The sequence below is a fragment of the Mobula hypostoma genome, chromosome 5, assembly GCF_963921235.1.
Source record: "Mobula hypostoma chromosome 5, sMobHyp1.1, whole genome shotgun sequence".
In the NCBI taxonomy this organism is placed as follows: Eukaryota; Metazoa; Chordata; class Chondrichthyes; order Myliobatiformes; family Myliobatidae; genus Mobula; species Mobula hypostoma.
Window position 1 is genome coordinate 185,736,029 of NC_086101.1, and position 18,308 is coordinate 185,754,336.

Here is an 18,308-nt window from a genome sequence, read left to right on the forward strand (position 1 = left end):
GACCCTGGGTTTGGATCTATTGGGGAGTCATTCTCTGCTGTCAATTGTGTCCGAGCACCTCCATGCTTTTTCTCATTCTGTTCCCTGCACTCACGCCCCCCAACCCAGACGAAGAATCCGGTGGATGGCGGGAAGAAGAACAGAGGAGAGAACTCTGACGTCCTTGAAGAAGTGCGGCAGGAGCTTCAGAGTCTTTACAAGCTGCCGATGCCCGAGGATTTCTACCACTTCTGGCAGTTCTGCGAGGAGCTGAATCCAGGGAATCCGTGTGGTAAGTCCCCATTTCCTTATGCCCCACCCATCCCTCATCCCCAGAGATCATCCTGTTGACAGAGGGGCAACATGGTGAGATTTTTGTGCATCCCTGTGAGGACATCCTTCTACAAACCTCAGGTGACAAAATAATAATAATAATAACTTATTTATAGAGAACTTATCAAATGTAGTTCAACGGGATAAAGTGCTAAAATCAAAAAACAATAACATTGAAAATAAAAGACTAAAAGATGTTAGTTAAAAGCAGTGTTAAATAAATGGGTTTTGAACTTATGTTTACAAGTGTCAACTGTACCTGCATCCCTGAAAGTTTTATGTACTGAGTTCCACAGTTTAGGAGCATAGTTCAAAATAGCTGATCAGCCAATTGTCTTTTGAGGAAGATTGTTTAAATTTAAGAGTCCGGCCAAAGAAGACCTGAGGAGACTGAGGTCCTTTAACATCTGCCGGACGATGCTGAGGATGTTCTACGAGTCTGTGGTGGCCAGTGCGATTATTTTTGCTGTTGTGTGCTGGGGCAGCAGGCTGAGGGTAGCAGACACCAACAGAATCAACAAACTCATTCGTAAGGCCAGTGATGTTGTGGGGATGGAACTGGACTCTCTCACGGTGGTGTCTGAAAAGAGGATGCTGTCCAAGTTGCATGCCATCTTGGACAATGTCTCCCATCCACTACATAATGTACTGGGTGGGCACAGGAGTACATTCAGCCAGAGACTCATTCCTCCGAGATGCAACACAGAGCATCATAGGAAGTCATTCCTGCCTGTGGCCATCAAACTTTACAACTCCTCCCTTGGAGGGTCAGACACCCTGAGCCAATAGGCTGGTCCTGGACTTATTTCATAATTTACTGGCATAAATTACATATTACAATTTAACTATTTATTACTATTTTCTATTACTATTCTATTACTAGTTATTATTTATGGTGCAACTGTAACGAAAACCAATTTCCCCCTGGATCTATAAAGTATAACTATGACTATGACTATCAGAGCTCGAGCAGGGTTATAAAACAAAAACTATACTGTGATGTACTCTGGTCTCAGATCATTGAAAGCTTGAAAATAAGTACGAGAACTTTAAAATCAATTCTAAAATATGCAGGAAGCCAGTGCAATGTAGTTCGTACGTGAGTGATGTGCTTCTCATCTTGGTTTGAAGTTATCCACTTTGGCGGCTGTGGATAAATGTGAAGTTATCCACTTTGGTGGCAAAAATAGGAAAACAGATTATTATCTGAATGGTGGTCGATTAGGAAAAGGGGAGGTGCAACGAGACCTGGGTGTCATTATACACCAGTCATTGAAAGTGGGCATGCAGGTACAGCAGGCGGTGAAAAAGGCGAATGGTATGCTGGCATTTATAGCAAGAGGATTCAAGTATAGGAGCAGGGAGGTACTACTGCAGTTGTACAAGGCCTTGGTGAGACCACACCTGGAGTATTGTGTGCAGTTTTGGTCCCCTAATCTGAGGAAAGACATCTTTGCCATAGACGGAGTACAAAGAAGGTTCACCAGATTGATTCCTGGGATGGCAGGACTTTCATATGAAGAAAGACTGGATGAACTGGGCTTGTACTCGTTGGAATTTAGAAGATTGAGGGGGGATCTGATTGAAACGTATAAGATCCTAAAGGGATTGGACAGGCTAGATGCAGGAAGATGGTTCCCGATGTTGGGGAAGTCCAGAACGAGGGGTCACAGTTTGAAGATAGAGGGGAAGCCATTTAGGACCGAGATTAGGAAAAACTTCTTCACACAGAGAGTGGTGAATCTGTGGAATTCTCTGCCACAGGAAACTGTTGAGGCCAGTTCATTGGCTATGTTTAAGAGGGAGTTAGATATGGCCCTTGTGGCTACAGGGGTCAGGGGGTATGGAGGGAAGGCTGGGGCGGGGTTCTGAGTTGGATGATCAGCCATGATCATAATAAATGGCGGTGCAGGCTCGAAGGGCCGAATGGCCTACTCCTGCACCTATTTTCTATGTTTCTATGTTTTAGTTAAAAGTGTGGCAGAGGTGTTCTGAATGAGTTGAAGTTTGTCAACAGATTGCTTTGAAAGACTAATAAAGTAGAGCAGATATGGGATCATTCTAGATCTCCACCCAGAATTGGTGCTTGCGTTTACTTTTATTTCTTCCACCAGAGGCACTGTCTTCAAGTCTTGGACTGCAGCTTGTTGGGCCTTACGATATTCTGGCAGGAAAGCACAAAGTTACAACTAACCCAGAGCCGAATTACTTGTTGCATTGGAGGTATTTCTACGACCCGCCGGAATTTCAGACTGTCATCGCTGGAGACACTGGAAGACAGTATCACCTTGGTTACTTCAGGTAGCAGGGCCAGAGGTTTTGTCCAGGGAGGCCTTTGGTGGTTGGGAAATAGTGTTACATTCACAGGTGTGATCAGGTCTCAAATATAGACCCACATGGTTGCTAAATAAATGCAAAATTGGGATAAAGAAGCGGAAAACAGACTGTGCTCATGTGATCACATGGTAGTTTATTATTACCATATTTGGGCGGTATGGTAGTGTAGCAGTTAGCGTTGCGCTTTCCAGTGCCGAAGCCTGGGTTCAATTCCCGCCACTGTCTCTGAGGAGTTTGTACGTTCTCCCAGTGACCTGTGGGTTTTCTCCCACAATCCAACGATGTGCATGTCAGTGGTGTGATTAGCCGCGTGGGTGTAATTGAGCGAAGCAGGTTCTTTGGGCCAGAAGGGCCTGTTATCGCATGCTGTATCTCTATATAAATAAATACAGTATGTATGTTTTTTATGAGTTTAAAAAAAGCACAAAAGATGAATGATGTGTATATTGTGAGTCGGCTGGGGTGATATACTGCGTCCGGTGCTCCCGATGTGGCCTTCTTTATATTGGCGAGACCCGACGCAGACTGGGAGATCGTTTCACTGAACACCTACGCTCTGTCCGCCAGAGAAAGCAGGATCTCCCAGTGGCCACACATTTTAATTCCACATCCCATTCCCATTCTGACATGTCTATCCACGGCCTCCTCTACCGTAAAGATGAAGTCACACTCAGATTGGAGGAACAACACTTTATATTCCGTCTGGGTAGCCTCCAACCTGATGGCATGAACATTGACTTCTCAAACTTCCGCTAATGCCCCACCTCCCCCTCGTACCCCATCCGTTATTTATTTTTATTCACACATTCTTTTTCTCTCTCTCCTTTTTCTCCCTCTGTCCCTCTGACTCTACCCCTTGTCCATCCTCTGGGTCCCCCACCCTTGTCTTTCTTCCCGGACCTCCTGTCCCATGATCCTCTCGTATCCCTTTTGCCTATCACCTGTCCAGCTCTTGGCTCCATCCCTCCCCCTCCTGTCTTCTCCTATCATTTTGGATCTCCCCCTCCCCCTCCCACTTTCAAATCTCTTACTAGCTCTTCCTTCAGTTAATCCTGACGAAGGGTCTCGGCCCGAAACGTCGACTGTACCTCTTCCTAGAGATGCTGCCTGGCCTGCTGCATTCACCAGCAACTTTGATGTGTGTTGCTTGAATTTCCAGCATCTGCAGATTTCCTCGTGTTGTCATAAAGATGAAAATGATAAAGATTAGCTTTATTTGTCACAGGAACCGGAACATACAGTGAAAGGTGTTACATATACTGGGGTACAGTAAAAACCTGTTTTACATGCCATCCATTCAGATCACTTTGCCCTGAAGTAGTGCGATAGAAAAGAATAACGATAATATTGAATAAAGTGTTACAGTTACAGAGGACATGTAGTGCAGGCAGACAACAAGCTGCAAGGCCGTAACAAGGTAGGTTGTGAGGTCAAGAATCCATCATGTACTGAGAGACTGCTGAGTAGTCTGCTACTGGTCGGATTGAAGCTGTCCGTGTGCCTGGTGGTACCTGCTTTCAGCCTTTGGTATCCTCTGCCTGACAGTGATCTTGTAGTCATAGAGCGATTGAGCATGTATAACTGGCCCTTTGGCCCACTGAGTCTGCTAATCATCAGCCACACTTTCACACTAATCACAGAACATGGAACAGTACAGCCCTTTGTCCTGCAATGTTGTGCTGACCTACTCAAAGATCAACCTAGCCTTCCCTCCCACAGGGAAGTTTGGATATTCACATGTATAATAGGTGTGTGGGAGGCTATGGTCCTGCTGCAGGTCGATGGGTGTAGGCTGTTTAAATGGGTTGGCATGGACTAGATGGGACGAAGGGCTTGTTTCTGTGCTGTTCTTTTCTATGACTCTGAGCGCAAGTTAACCAAGTATGCAGAATTAAGATCAGAGTGCAGAGACAGAGGGTGGAAGGTCTCATGCTATCCATTCGAAGTAGGCTGCCGTGGGTTTATTGCATTCACTCTCCAGAAGTGGCTGCATGACCTTGGCTTCACTAGAAGAGAGATCAAGTCAACCAGCAGGGCTGTAGCTGAGGCAGCAGAGACAGGATCAGCATGGGTGTGGACCAAGTATGTCTAGAGGGGCAGATAGTCAGACAGTGTATACATATCTTGCAAACCCTTCAGTAGTTGCATAGTCACCTGAAGAGCAGACTATCTGTTGGATGGAAATGACCAACAACCCTCATAGAGGCAGATGCCAAGTTTTTAAGCTCACCAGTGGGAGGTGGTGCTTTAGCACTGCTGGCCCACCACTTCGAGGGAGTCTTGATCATAAGCGGGCCGAAACTCCTGAAGACAGGTGGCAGATCAACTGATGATCCCACTGGTGATAGCACAGGACAGTTAACATCTTAGTCCAAGTGTATTTTTAACTCTAGGCACATGGATGAATGAAGATGGAGAGCTAAGACAATAAGACACAGAAACAGAATTAGGTGATTCAGCCCATCAGTTCTGCTCCACCACTCTATCATTGCTGATTCATTATCCCTCTCAACCCCATTCCTCTTTCTTATCCCTGTAAACTCTAGCACCATGACTCATCAAGAACCTGTCAAGCTCTGCTTTAAATGTACCCGATGACTTGGCCTCCACAGCCATCTGTTGCAATGAATTCCACAGATTCACTACTCTGGCTAAAGAAACTCCTCCTCATCCCTGTTCTAAATGGATGTCCCTCTATTCCAAGAGTCTCTTAAATGTCCCTAATGAACCCACCTCCACTACCACATGGCAATTCATTCCGTGCTTACTAACCCATCCGTCCTTGGGATGTGGGAGGAAACCAGAGAACTCCTCCCTGATGATAGTAGCACAAAGAAGACATGAGCCAAAGAAGTGGACAGAGTTCATACTCTGGTGTGTTGTATCCACTGCAGGGACACTCCAGATGAGCTACCAGTGTTCGTGGCTGCCAGCGAAGCTAAGAAAGGCTGCTCGTTGGTCCAGATGGGAGACAATCTGTTCTGCTCCGTTAAGTAAGTACGCTTGTTTCTGCAGTGAAAGCTGAGGCACAAAACAATTGCCAGACCAGCTGTTATATATCCAAAGCCTGGGTGAAGGAGCCAGAGGAGAGTGCAAACACCGCCATGGGAGCTGAGGTTTCAAATCTCACTAATTAAATAAAACACTGTTTTCAGTGAGAGAGGCTGTGAAAACATCAGTATCATTAAATGCTCATTCCACCCACTAACAAAATCATTAGACATAGGAGCAGAATTAAGGTATTCAGCCATTGAGCTCCACCATTCCATCATGTTGAACCCCATTCTCCTGCCTTCTCTCCAAAATCTTTGAGACCCTGACAAATCAAGAACCTGTCAACCTCCACTTTAAATATACCCAATGACTTGGCTTAACCCTGCTCCTGTCTTGTGGTGTTATTCGGGGAGGGACCTGGACTGTTAATGTTCGGGATCGAGACCCCTCAACTGGACTGGAATCGTACTGACTTTCTTCTTACTGAAATCCATGTACATTCCATTAACTGCACCTCCCTCGTCGATGCACTTCGACAAATTCCATCAAAACGATCAAATGAGGTCTTCCCCTAACAGAGCCATGCTGACTATCTTTGATTATTCCTTTTTGCCAAAAGTAGATTAATCTGTCCATTAGAATTTTTGTTTCCATAATCTCCACTTGTTTCCTTGTCGTCTAAACTGACACCAGGTATTATCCAGCCTTGATGACTGAGTTTGGTCTCAAGTTGTCCAGTGGTGGGATTTGAACTCGTGTCCCCCAGGTCATTAACCTTCTCCTCTGGTTTAGTAACAGAGCAATACGCAGCCGTATCCAAAGTTCCATTTAGATTTTGAGCAACGCACAGCAACTAGCACCTTTAAACCGGCAAAAATATTCCCAGGTGTTTCCCGAAGGATGTAGTCAGTGCTGAACCACAGGATTCTAAGACAGATGTCAAACACTTGGGCATCGAAGTAGGTTTTAAGGAGCTTTTTAAAAGGAGGGTTGGTTTCAGATAGAAATTCCGGAGCTCGTGGCTTTGCCAGCTGGAGACCGTACTTGGCTTCACCACAGGTCGCTAGGCTCACTTCCCAAAGTATTCCAGTGGTATTCGAACTAACAGCTGGTGTGGTTTTGCTAATTTTCGGAAGTAGTTTAATAAAACTTGTACTTGGGATACTTAGCACCATTCTGGTCACCCAACTGTAGGAAGGACGTCATTAGGATGAAAAGAGGTCAGGAAGGATTCACGGGAGGGCTTGAGTTAGAAGGAGACACTCAGTAGGTTTGGGTGGTTTTCCCCAGAATGTAGGAGACTGAGTGGTGACCTTCTAGAAGTGCAGAAAAACGTGAAGAGAGTAGAATGGTCTGTTGTTTTCACAGGCTAAGAGTCAAAAACTAGTGGCCATGGGAGAGAGGGAAAATATTTAAAAGGGAGCTGAGGAGAAACCTTTTCTACACCGGTTGTTGGGTATGTGGAGCAAGCTGCCAGAAGAAGGGGGAAATTATAAGGTTTAATAGACATATGGACAGGGACATTGGCAGGAAAGGCCTTGAGGGATATGTATCAGAATCAGGTTTAATATCACTGGCATATGTCGTGAAGTTTGTTGTTTTGTGGCAGCAGTACGTTGCAGTACATAATTTTAAAAACTATGAATTGCAATAAGAAATATAAATTAAATTAGTAGTGCAAGAAGAGCAAAAAATTGTGAGGTACATGGGTTCACTGTCCATTCAGAAGTCTGATGGCAGGGGGAAGGAGCTGCTCCTTAAACGTTGTGTGTGTATCTCAGGGTCCTGTACCACCACCTTCAGAAAAGGGCATGGCCTGGGTGATGGAGTTGGCTGATTTTACAATTGTCTGCAGCTTTTTTCTGATCCTGTGCAGTGGCCCCTCCATGCCAGACGGTGGTGCAGCCAGTTAGAATACTCTCCAGGGTATGGGGCGTGCCAAATTCAGGCAAATGAGACCAGCTCAGGTAGTCATATTGGTCGGCATGGACAAGGGGCTGTTTCTGTGGTTACGTTTAGAGTTGAGCAAGAGGTTATGAAATAGGAAGGGATTGTACAAGGAGCAGAATTTTTTTGCGTAAGCACAAAAGATTCTGCAGCTGCTGGAAATGTTGAACAGCGCACACAGAATGCTGGATCAGCACATGGGGCAGGATTTCTGGAGGAGAATAAACGCTTGATCCTTCAGGCAGCTGGAAGTCCTGATAAAGGATCTTGGCTCGGAGCATTCTTTCCATAGAATTTTTTGCATGGACTGTTTCCCAGTACTTTCTCGCTCTTAGAAAGAGTCGCGTAATTCTCTGTTGTGGGGTAGTTGTTAAATTAGTTTATTATGGTCAGGTGTACTGAGGTACAGTGAAAAACTTTGTTTTACATGCCATTCATACAGACTGTTTCATCACATCAGTACATTGAGGTTGTACAAAGGAAAACAATAACAGAATGCCGAATAAAGTGTTACACAAATAGAGAAAGTGCAGTGCAGGCAGACAGTAAGCTGCAAGGCCATGACAAGGTGGATTGTGAGGTCAAGCGTCCATCCTATTGTAGTCGGGGAACCGTTCAATAGTCTTGCAGCAATGGGGTAGAAGCTGTCCCTGAGCCTGGTGTTATGTGCTTTCAGGCTTTCTTAACTTCTGCCTGATGGAAGGGGAGGAGAAGAGGATGTATGGGGTCATTGATTATGTAGGCTGCCTACTGAGACAGAGACAAGTTTAGACAGAATCCTGGGAGGGTGGGGCGGTGGCGAGTGCTGGTTTCTGATGTGCCGAGCTGTGTTCACACGCAGTTTTGTGTGTGTCCACGTGTATGTGTGTTGTGTGAATGAAACCCAATTAGAACCATTGTAACCGCGGTATAAAATCTGTCCTAGAGGGCTCTTTGTCTGTTCCTGGTCCAGAGATTTTGTTACAGGCTGGATCTCCAGAGAGAGATGCCTTGGTAGAAACAGCAGGAAGGTCTGAGCCTGTCCTTTGCACAACACCTCTGTGTTCGGTGTGGCCAGTCTTTGACCGCTCATTAACGAGGCATTTGCGCCCACAGAACTGATGTTCATTGCATGTATTGTTTTTGGCTTTTTCACCACTCTTTGTAAATGCTAGGGAATGGCCGTGAAAAACCCAGAAGATAAGCAGACTGAGATATTCAAACCCCGCCCTGGTCTGGCTTCATTCCACAGTCAAAGTCACTTAGGTCACATTTCTTCCTGTTCTGATGTTTGGTCTGAACAGCTGAACCTCTTGATCGTGTCTGTATGCTTATATGCTGCGAGTTGCTGCCACGTGATTGGCTGATTAGATATTTTTGAATAATGACCAGGTGTACCTGATAAAGTGGCCACTAAGTGGAGATGCCTTTGGTACATCTTTGCCTACTTGTGCAAGTCAGGCAGGGAAAGTGCAAAAGTTCTAGTGACATGTTCCTAAGTTGAGCTGCTTTCCCTACGCATCCTGTCACTTTTATTTTCATTTTTCAGCCTACTTTTAAGTAGAAGACTAAAGGAATTAAGTAATAAACGGCAGAGCAGTGTGCTGAAAGAGCTTGAGACCAAATTAACAGCGGTAGCGAAGAAATTAAATTATTCACTAGACCAAAGAACGCAAGGAATGAAAGCGAGGGACAGGAAGGTAAGTTTTGTGTCCAGAGCCGCCTCAGAATTTAATTAATGTAGAGCTTCCTCAGAATTTAATTAACGTGGCGCTTGAGTTTAAATTTCTTGCAACTCTTACTGGAGTCAAAGAGAGATGAGCAATATGACGTTGCTTAGTCAAGCCAAGTTTATTGTCATTTAACTATATACAATATTTTATATATTAAAAAAATACACACACACGTATTATGTCAAACGAGACATTTCTCCAAACCAGCACAGTGGTACACATAACACACAATAACTTATGAAAGTAAGGATAAAATCTACAGATGAATTACGCATAAATAAACAAAGTAAAGTGCATAAATTAAGTATTGTAAGGAACAGAACAATTCAATCGTGAGAGATTTAGATGGGAACAAACTAGAACAAGGTTTATAAGAATGCTGACAGAGTTGAAGGAATTACGGAGATAGGTCAAGTAGTTTGGGACTTGTTTGACTGGTACTAGGAGAATGAGGGGTGACCTAGAGATGTTTTGAATAATAAAAGGGCATTAGAGAGGGTGAATGCTCACAGATTTTCTCCCGGGATTGGGGAATCAAGGCATAGGGCATAGGGGAGAGTTTGAATAGGAACCTGAGGGGCAAATTTTTCATCCAGAGAGTGGTCGCCTGCTCCATCGTGGGCACTAACGTCCATACTGTTGAAGAGATCTTCAAAAGGTGATGTTTCAAAAAGGAGGCGTCTGTCATTAAGGACCTCCACCACCCAGGACATGCTCTCTGCTCATTGCTACCATCAGGGAGGAGGTACAGGAGCCTGAAGACACACACTCAACATTTTAGGGAAAGCTTTGTCCCCTCTGCCTACAGATTTCTGAATGGACAATGAACCCATGAACACTGTCTCATTACTTTTGCTCTCTTTAGGAAAGATTCAGATGGATAAGGGCCAAAACATCTAGGCCTTGCTCTCTTATCACTGCTGCCATCAGGAGAAGGTACAGGAGCCTTGGGTCCCACACCACCACGTTCAGGAATAGTTATTACCCTTCAACCATCAGGCTCCTGAACCAGCGTGGATAACTCCACTCACCCCAACTCTGAACTGACTCCACAACCTACAAACTCACTTTCAAGGCCTCTACAACTCATGTTCTCAACATGATTTGGTTTTTATTAGCATATTTGTTGTCTTTTGTAGGACCATAAGATGTAGGAGCAGAAGTAGGCCATTCAGCCCATCGAGTCTGCTCCACCATTCAATCATGGGCTGATCCAATTCTTCCAGTCCTCCCCACTCCCCTGCCTTCTCTCCACATCCTTTGATGCCCTGCCTACTCAAGAACCTATCTATCTCTGCCTTAAATACACCCAATGACTTGGCCTCCACAGCCACTCGTGGCAACAAATTCCATATATTTACCACCCTCTGACTAAAGTAATTTCTCTGCATTTCTGTTCTAAATAGACATCCTTCAATCCTGAAGTTGTGCCCTCTTACCCTAGAATCTCCTAACATGGGAAATAATTTTGCCATATCTAATCTGTTCAGGTCTTTTAACATTCGGAATGTTTCTGTGAGATCCCCCCTCATTCTCCTGAACTCCAGGGAATACAGCCCAAGAGCTGCCAGACGTTTTTCATACGGTAACCCTTTCATTCCTGGAATCATTCTTGTGAATCTTCTCTGAACCCTGTCCAATGTCAGTATATCCTTTCTAAAATAAGGAGGTCAAAACTGCACACAATACTCCTCCAAGTGTGGTCTCACAAGTGCCTTATAGAGCCTTAACATCACATCCCTGCTCTTATATTCTATATCTCTAGAAATGAATGCCAACATTGCATTCGGCTTCTTCACCACTGACTCAACCTGGAGGTTAACCTTTTAGGGTATCCCGCACAAAGACTCCCAAGTCCCTGTGCATCTCTGCATTTTGAATTCTCTCCCCATCTAAATAATAGTCTGCCCATTTATTTCTTCCACCAAAGTGCATGACCATACACCTTACAATATTGTATTTCATTTGCCACTTCTTTGCTCATTCCCCTAAACTATCTAAGTCTCTCTGTTTCCTCAACACTACCCGCTCCTCCATCTTGTACATTGGTTATGTGTGTGTGTGTGTATGTATATATATATAAAATATAGTTTTCCTTAAATTCTATTGTATTTATTTTCTTATAAATGCCTGCTGGAAAATTATTCTCAAGGTAGAATATATTCAAAGATCAAAGTAAATTTATTATCAAAGTACAGTACGCACGTCACCACTACTACCCTGAGATGCATTTTCTTGCAGGCATTCACATTAAATACAAAGAAACACAATAAAATCAATGAAAAACTGCACACAAAGACTGACGAGCAACCAATGTGCAAATACAAAAGAAAAATATAATAGTAGATAAATGAGTAACAAATAATCCTGAGAACGAGTTGTAATGTCTTTGAAAGTGAGTCCAAAGGTTGTGGAATTAGTTGAGGTGAGTCATTTGGGTGACTGTAGGACTTAAGCATAAGAAGTCAGAGCCAAATGTATAACAAGTGTAGACAGGAAGGTAACTCAGGCAGTGGAATAACAGGCAGCCATCGATCCCAGCAGATCAGGGGTTTACACCTCTAGTGGACTGTGTCCTCTCCAGGGTGCAAGCCTGGACAGGAAGATTTGAAGAACCAGCTGTTGCCCATGCAGTGGGTTCTCCCTCTCCACGTCACTGATATAGTCCAAGGGAAGGGCAAATACCGATACAGTTTGGCACCAGAGTCATCACAGTGGAGTGCTCCTCCTGTGAGATGTGGGATTTCAGGGTAGCTAATAGTTTCCCTGATGACTACATCTGCAGGAAGTCCATGCAACTTCAGCTCCAGACAGGCAAGGTCAAGGAACTCGAGCTGGAGTTCAGTGTACTCGGGACCATCTGGGAGGCTGAATATTTCATAGGTAAGTCTTTTACTGAGGTGGTCACACCCAGAGTGCAGGGTTCAAATAGCAGTTTGTCACCACCAGGAGAAGTAAAGGGAGTAAGCAGTCAGTGCAGGGATATTTCCCTCAGCAACGAGTCTACCCTTTGGATACTGCTGAGAGGGATGACCTATTAGTGCACAGCAGCAGCCGCCAGGCCAGTGGCACTGTGCTCAGCTCTGAGGCTCCGCAGGGAAAGGTAGAGTCAGGTAGTGTGACCTGATAGGAGACTCGATAGTTCAGGAGCCGGACAGGAGAGTCTGTGGCTGCGAAAAAGACACCAGGATCTTGTCTTGCTTCCCAGGGTGCTGGGTCAAGGATGCCTCAGACTGGCTGCAGAATATTCTCAAGAGCAGGGGTTCCCAACATGGGATCCATGGATGCTTGCTTAATGGTATTGGTCCATGGCATAAAAAAGGTTGGGAACCCCTGCTCTAGAGGGGCGTTGAGCAGCCAGAGGTTGTGATACACATTTGCACCAACGACAGGTAGAAAAGAGGACAAAGTACTGCACAATAAGTAGAGGGAGCTTGGACGAGGCTGAGGAGCAGGACCTCCAAGGTAGTTGTTGTGTATTTAGTATTCCAGTAATCTTGTAAATGTATTGTCTAATTAAGCGTTCTTTGTTTATATAATTTGTTATGGTTATAGGTAAATATACGCGAATTGCATAAATCATGATGCTACCAAGTGATACATGCGTGCCTCGCTTGAAGTGAAAACTAAGTTACACTCGCATTTCAGGTTCTGTTTTCCTTTTAATTAGTTTAATGTTTTGGAGTTACAAAACATAACAGCAGTAATCTCTGGATTACCCTCAGTGCCACGTGCTAGTCAGGGCAGGATTAGGATGATGATACAGCTGAGGAACTGTTGCAGGGGGCAGTGTTTCAGACTTCTGGATCATTGGGATCTCTTCTGGGGGAGATATATCCTGTACAAAAGGGACGGGTTACACCTGAACCCTAGGGGGACCAATATCCTTGGAGGCAGGTTGATAGACCTGTTGGGGAGGGTGTTAACTAATTTGGCAGGGAGATGGGAACTGATGTGATAGGCCTGAAGATGGGGCAGTTGGGATACAATTAAATGCAGTATGTAGTGAGATTGTGAGAAAGGACAGGCAGATGCCAGGGCAAAATTGCAGTCAGTGGGATGAGTTGAAATATAACATGAGGCAAAATCAAAGAAAATGATGCATACAGGACTTGAAGATAGAAACATAGAAAATAGGTGCAGGAGTAGGCCATTCGGCCCTTCGAGCCTGCACCGCCATTTATTATGATCATGGCTGATCATCCAACTCAGAACCCAGCCTTCCCTCCATACCCCCTGACCCCTGTAGCCACAAGGGCCATATCTAACTCCCTCTTAAACATAGCCAATGAACTGGCCTCAACAGTTTGCTGTGGCAGAGAATTCCACAGATTCACCACTCTCTGTGTGAAGAAGTTTTTCCTAATCTCGGTCCTAAAAGGCTTCCCCTCTATCCTCAAACTGTGACCCCTCGTTCTGGACTTCCCCAACATCGGGAACAATCTTCCCGCATCTAGCCTGTCTAATCTCTTTAGGATCTTATACGTTTCAATCAGATCCCCCCTCAATCTTCTAAATTCCAACGAGTACAAGCCCAGTTCATCCAGTCTTTCTTCATATGAAAGACCTGCCATCCCAGGAATCAATCTGGTGAACCTTCTTTGTACTCCCTCTATGGCAAAGATGTCTTTCCTCAGATTAGGGGACCAAAACTGCACACAATACTCCAGGTGTGGTCTCACCAAGGCCTTGTACAACTGCAGTAGTACCTCCCTGCTCCTGTACTCGAATCCTCTCGCTATAAATGCCAGCATACCGTTCGCCTTTTTCACCGCCTGCTGTACCTGCATGCCCACTTTCAATGACTGGTGTATAATGACACCCAGGTCTCGTTGCACCTCCCCCTTTCCTAATCGGCCACCATTCAGATAATAATCTGTTTTCCTATTTTTGCCACCAAAGTGGATAACTTCACATTTATCCACATTAAATTGCATCTGCCATGAGTTTCCCCACTCACCCAACCTATCCAAGTCACCCTGCATCCTCTTAGCATCCTCCTCACAGCTAACACTGCCACCCAGCTTCGTGTCATCCGCAAACTTGGAGATGCTGCATTTAATTCCCTCATCCAAGTCATTAATATATATTGTAAACAACTGGGGTCCCAGCACTGAGCCTTGCGGTACCCCACTAGTCACCGCCTGCCATTCTGAAAAGGTCCCGTTTATTCCCACTCTTTGCTTCCTGTCTGCTAACCAATTCTCCACCCACACCAATACCTTACCCCCAATACCGTGTGCTTTAAGTTTGCACACTAATCTCCTGTGTGGGACCTTGTCAAAAGCCTTTTGAAAATCCAAATATACCACATCCACTGGTTCTCCCCTATCCACTCTACTAGTTACATCCTCAAAAAATTCTATGAGATTCGTCAGACATGATTTTCCTTTCACAAATCCATGCTGACTTTGTCCGATCATTTCACCGCTTTCCAAATGTGCTGTTATCACATCCTTGATAACTGACTCCAGCAGTTTCCCCACCACCGACGTTAGGCTAACCGGCCTATAATTCCCCGGTTTCTCTCTCCCTCCTTTTTTAAAAAGTGGGGTTACATTAGCCACCCTCCAATCCTCAGGAACTAGTCCAGAATCTAACGAGTTTTGAAAAATTATCACTAATGCATCCACTATTTCTTGGGCTACCTCCTTAAGCACTCTAGGATGCAGACCATCTGGCCCCGGGGATTTATCTGCCTTCAATCCCTTCAATTTACCTAACACCACTTCCGATGGCCTAATTCTGCTCCAGTGTTTGATGGCCTTGCAGAGTGAACCCGTCAGGTTTATTATCATTCACGTTTGTCGGGAATTTTCTTATTTTGCAGCAGCAGCATCGTACAAGGCACAAAAATGCTATGAATTACAATGTAAAGTAAATTAGTTTAAAAGGAAACAAAAAGAGTGAAGTAACACACATAAAAGTTGCTGGTGAACGCAGCAGGCCAGGCAGTCCTGATGAAGGGTTTCGGCCGGAAACGTCGACTGTACCTCTTCCTAGAGATGCTGCCTGACCTGCTGCGTTCACCAGCAACTTTTATGTGTGTTGCTTAAAATTCCAGCATCTGCAGATTTCCTCGTGTTTGCCTTTTCAAAAAGAGTGAGGTAACGTTCTTGAGTTCATTGGCCATTCAGAAATCTTTTGGCAGTTGGAAAGAAGCTGTTCCTTAAATGTTGAGTGTGTGTCTTTAGACTCCCGTAATCCTCTTTGATGGTAATCATGAGAAGAGGGCATGCCTTGGGTTGGGGGGGGAAGCGGGGTTGAGTTAATGAGGCACTGCCTTTTGAAGATGTTCTCGATGCTGCAGAGGTTCTGCCCGTGATGGAGCTGGCTGAGTTTACAACCCTCTGCAGTTTTTTACTGATCCTGTGTAGCCGCTCTGCTCTACCAGACAGTGATGCAACCAGTTAGAATGCTCCCCACAGTACATCTATTGAAATTTGCTAGAGCCGTTAGGGACATGCCAAATCTCCTCAAACTCCTGACGCAATATAGCCACTGACGTGCTTTCTTTGTAAATACTTCAATATGTTGGGCCTAGGATAGATCCTCAGAGAGATTGCTATCCAGGAACTTCAAACTGCTCAATGTGTAATGAAATCAGAGTACCTGGATGAAACCCACACGGTCACAGGAGATCCTGTCATTTTTAGCCCTTTTTCTCATTACCTTATCAATGAATAATTTATTAGATATAGCTAAATTTAAAATTCTCTGAAATTAAAACACTTTGTGTTCCAAGTCAAAGCAGTTGATACTTGTACAGTGGATAAATACCTTTAAGTTTCTGGCTAAGTGTTCTGGTTTTGTTTAAGTTGTTTACATCGTGACAATGCGGTGTCTTGTGTCTTTACCACCAGGTTGTTACTAAGACATTCCATGGTGCAGGTTTGGTGGTCCCGATAGACAAAACTGGCGTGGGTTACAGAGAGCTTCCTGAGACTGATGGTATGTTTGTATTGATAATATATCTCTCTTTGTGATTAACTTTAAAAGAAATTCAACAGTCCTACAGCACAGAAACGTGGAGAAGGTGTTTCCTATAGTGGGGGAATCCAGGAAGACCAGAGGGCACAGCCTCAACAGAAAGACGTTCCTTTTCGAACAGAGATCAGGAGGAATTTCTTTAGCCTGCGGGAGGTGAATCTGTGGAATTCATTGCCACAAGTGCCTATGGAGTCCCAAGTTGTTGGCTATATTACAAGCAGAGATTGACAGGTTCCTGGTTAGTCAGGGTGTCAAAGATTATCTGCCTCTACCACCACCTCTTTGGAGTATTGTGAGCAGTTTTGGGCCCCTTATATTAGATAAGATGGGCTGACATTGGAAAGGGTCCAGATGAGGTTTACAAGAATAGCCCCGGAAATGAAAAGGTTGATGTATGAGAAACATTTGATGGCCCTCAGCCTGAACTCCCAAGTTTAGAGGAACGGGGGGAATCTCACTGCAACCTATCAAATATTGAAAGGCCTGGATAGACTGGATGTGGAGAGGATGTTCCCAATACTGGGAAAGTCTAGGACCAGAGGGCACAGCCTCAGAATACAAACACATTTAGAACAGATATGAGGGGGCAATTTCATTAGTTAGAGGGTAGTGAATATGTGGAATTCATCGCCACAAATGCCTATGGAACCCAAGTCACTGGATATAATTAAAGCAGAGGTTGATAGTTCCTTGTTAGTCAGAGTGTCAAAGATTACAGGGAGAAGGCAGGAGAGGGAAAATAAATCAGCCATGATGGAATGGTGGCGCAGGTTCGATGAGCAGAATGACATAGTTCTGTTCCAAAGCAGCAGTCAGAACTGCACAGAAAGTATAACCTCATGCAGTTAGTGAATTAATGGGTGAGTTAATGAGTTTGAGTTAACCATGCTTCTTAACTTTGAATTCTGATGAATTAATTCCCTTTGTGGTGCGTTATTTAAAAAAAAATGCTGAAAAAGAATTAGGAACGCAGAATGGTCCCACTGTGATGTGCTGAAAAATTAATTTCAGCAACTTGAGATTCAAGACTGCTGTTTAAAATTAAATTGTAATAATGTGTCTAGTCATAGGAGCCTGCAAGTTTTCACCCAATTCAGCATTCTCACGATTCCAGCCCAATTCCTTGTTACTTTGTCCAAATCTCTGTGTTACAAGGACATCCTTTAGAACAGGATGAGGAGGAATTTCGTTAGCCGGAGGGTGGTGGATCTGTGGAATTCATTGCCACGGATGCAGTGGAGCCCAAGTCATCGATTATTTATATATATTATATATATATAGTGGAGGTTGATAGGTTCTTGATTAGTCAGGGTGTCAAACGTTATGAGGAGAAGGCAGGAGAATGGGGTCGAGAGGGATAATAAATCAGCCATGATGGAATGGTGGAGCAGACTCGATGGGCTGAGTGGCCTAATTTCTGCTTCTATGTCTTATGTACCAGAAATTCAGCCTATAGTTTCCTTCATTCTTCAGTTTAATGAAATATTTACCAATATCATTTTTCGTACGATATTGAAAAAGCCATTCAGCTCCTGAGTCCATGCTGACTCTCGGATCAATCCCACTTCCCTATACCATGTTGACACTCACAAGCCCCAGATCAGCTTTATTATCACTGAATTGTATGCCATGTTGTTTTGCAGTAGCAGTTCTGTGTGAATACACAAAATTACTATAAATTACAAAATAAATAGTGCAAAAGAAAAGGAATAGTGATGGGTTGTCCATGGATATCTCCTGTAATAGTGATGGTGCTTCAGAAAGGTGGTGAGGACTATTAAGTACAGGATCGGAGCTCTTCTTTCATTCCAGAGACATTGAACTATACCTTCAGCTCTGTTGATATTGACCATCTATACTAATCCCATTTAGCTGCACTTGGGCCATAATCTTCTTTGCCTCAATGATTCAGGTCCTCGTCCAGGAGGATCTCTGCCTGTGCCAGACCCTCAGACTCACAGTGGGAAATGGAACACTGTGGTCATGGAGTCCCCAACACGTCCATGTCAATCAAGT

General features: G+C 44.4%; 1 protein-coding gene across 4 annotated transcripts in view; it reads left to right on the forward strand.

The window, feature by feature from the left end:
* The window catches only part of LOC134347206 (histone PARylation factor 1), an 87,849-nt gene that overhangs the window by 61,565 nt on the left and 7,976 nt on the right, over positions 1-18,308 (forward strand). For all 4 annotated transcript variants that reach the window (XM_063049495.1, XM_063049493.1, XM_063049494.1 and 1 more), the window contains 5 exons: positions 109-271; positions 2,427-2,613; positions 5,544-5,642; positions 9,119-9,269; positions 16,166-16,253. In XM_063049495.1, the coding sequence (XP_062905565.1) occupies positions 208-271; positions 2,427-2,613; positions 5,544-5,642; positions 9,119-9,269; positions 16,166-16,253 (589 nt within the window). In that variant the 5' untranslated portion in view covers positions 109-207. The remainder of the gene's footprint in view (positions 1-108; positions 272-2,426; positions 2,614-5,543; positions 5,643-9,118; positions 9,270-16,165; positions 16,254-18,308) is intronic.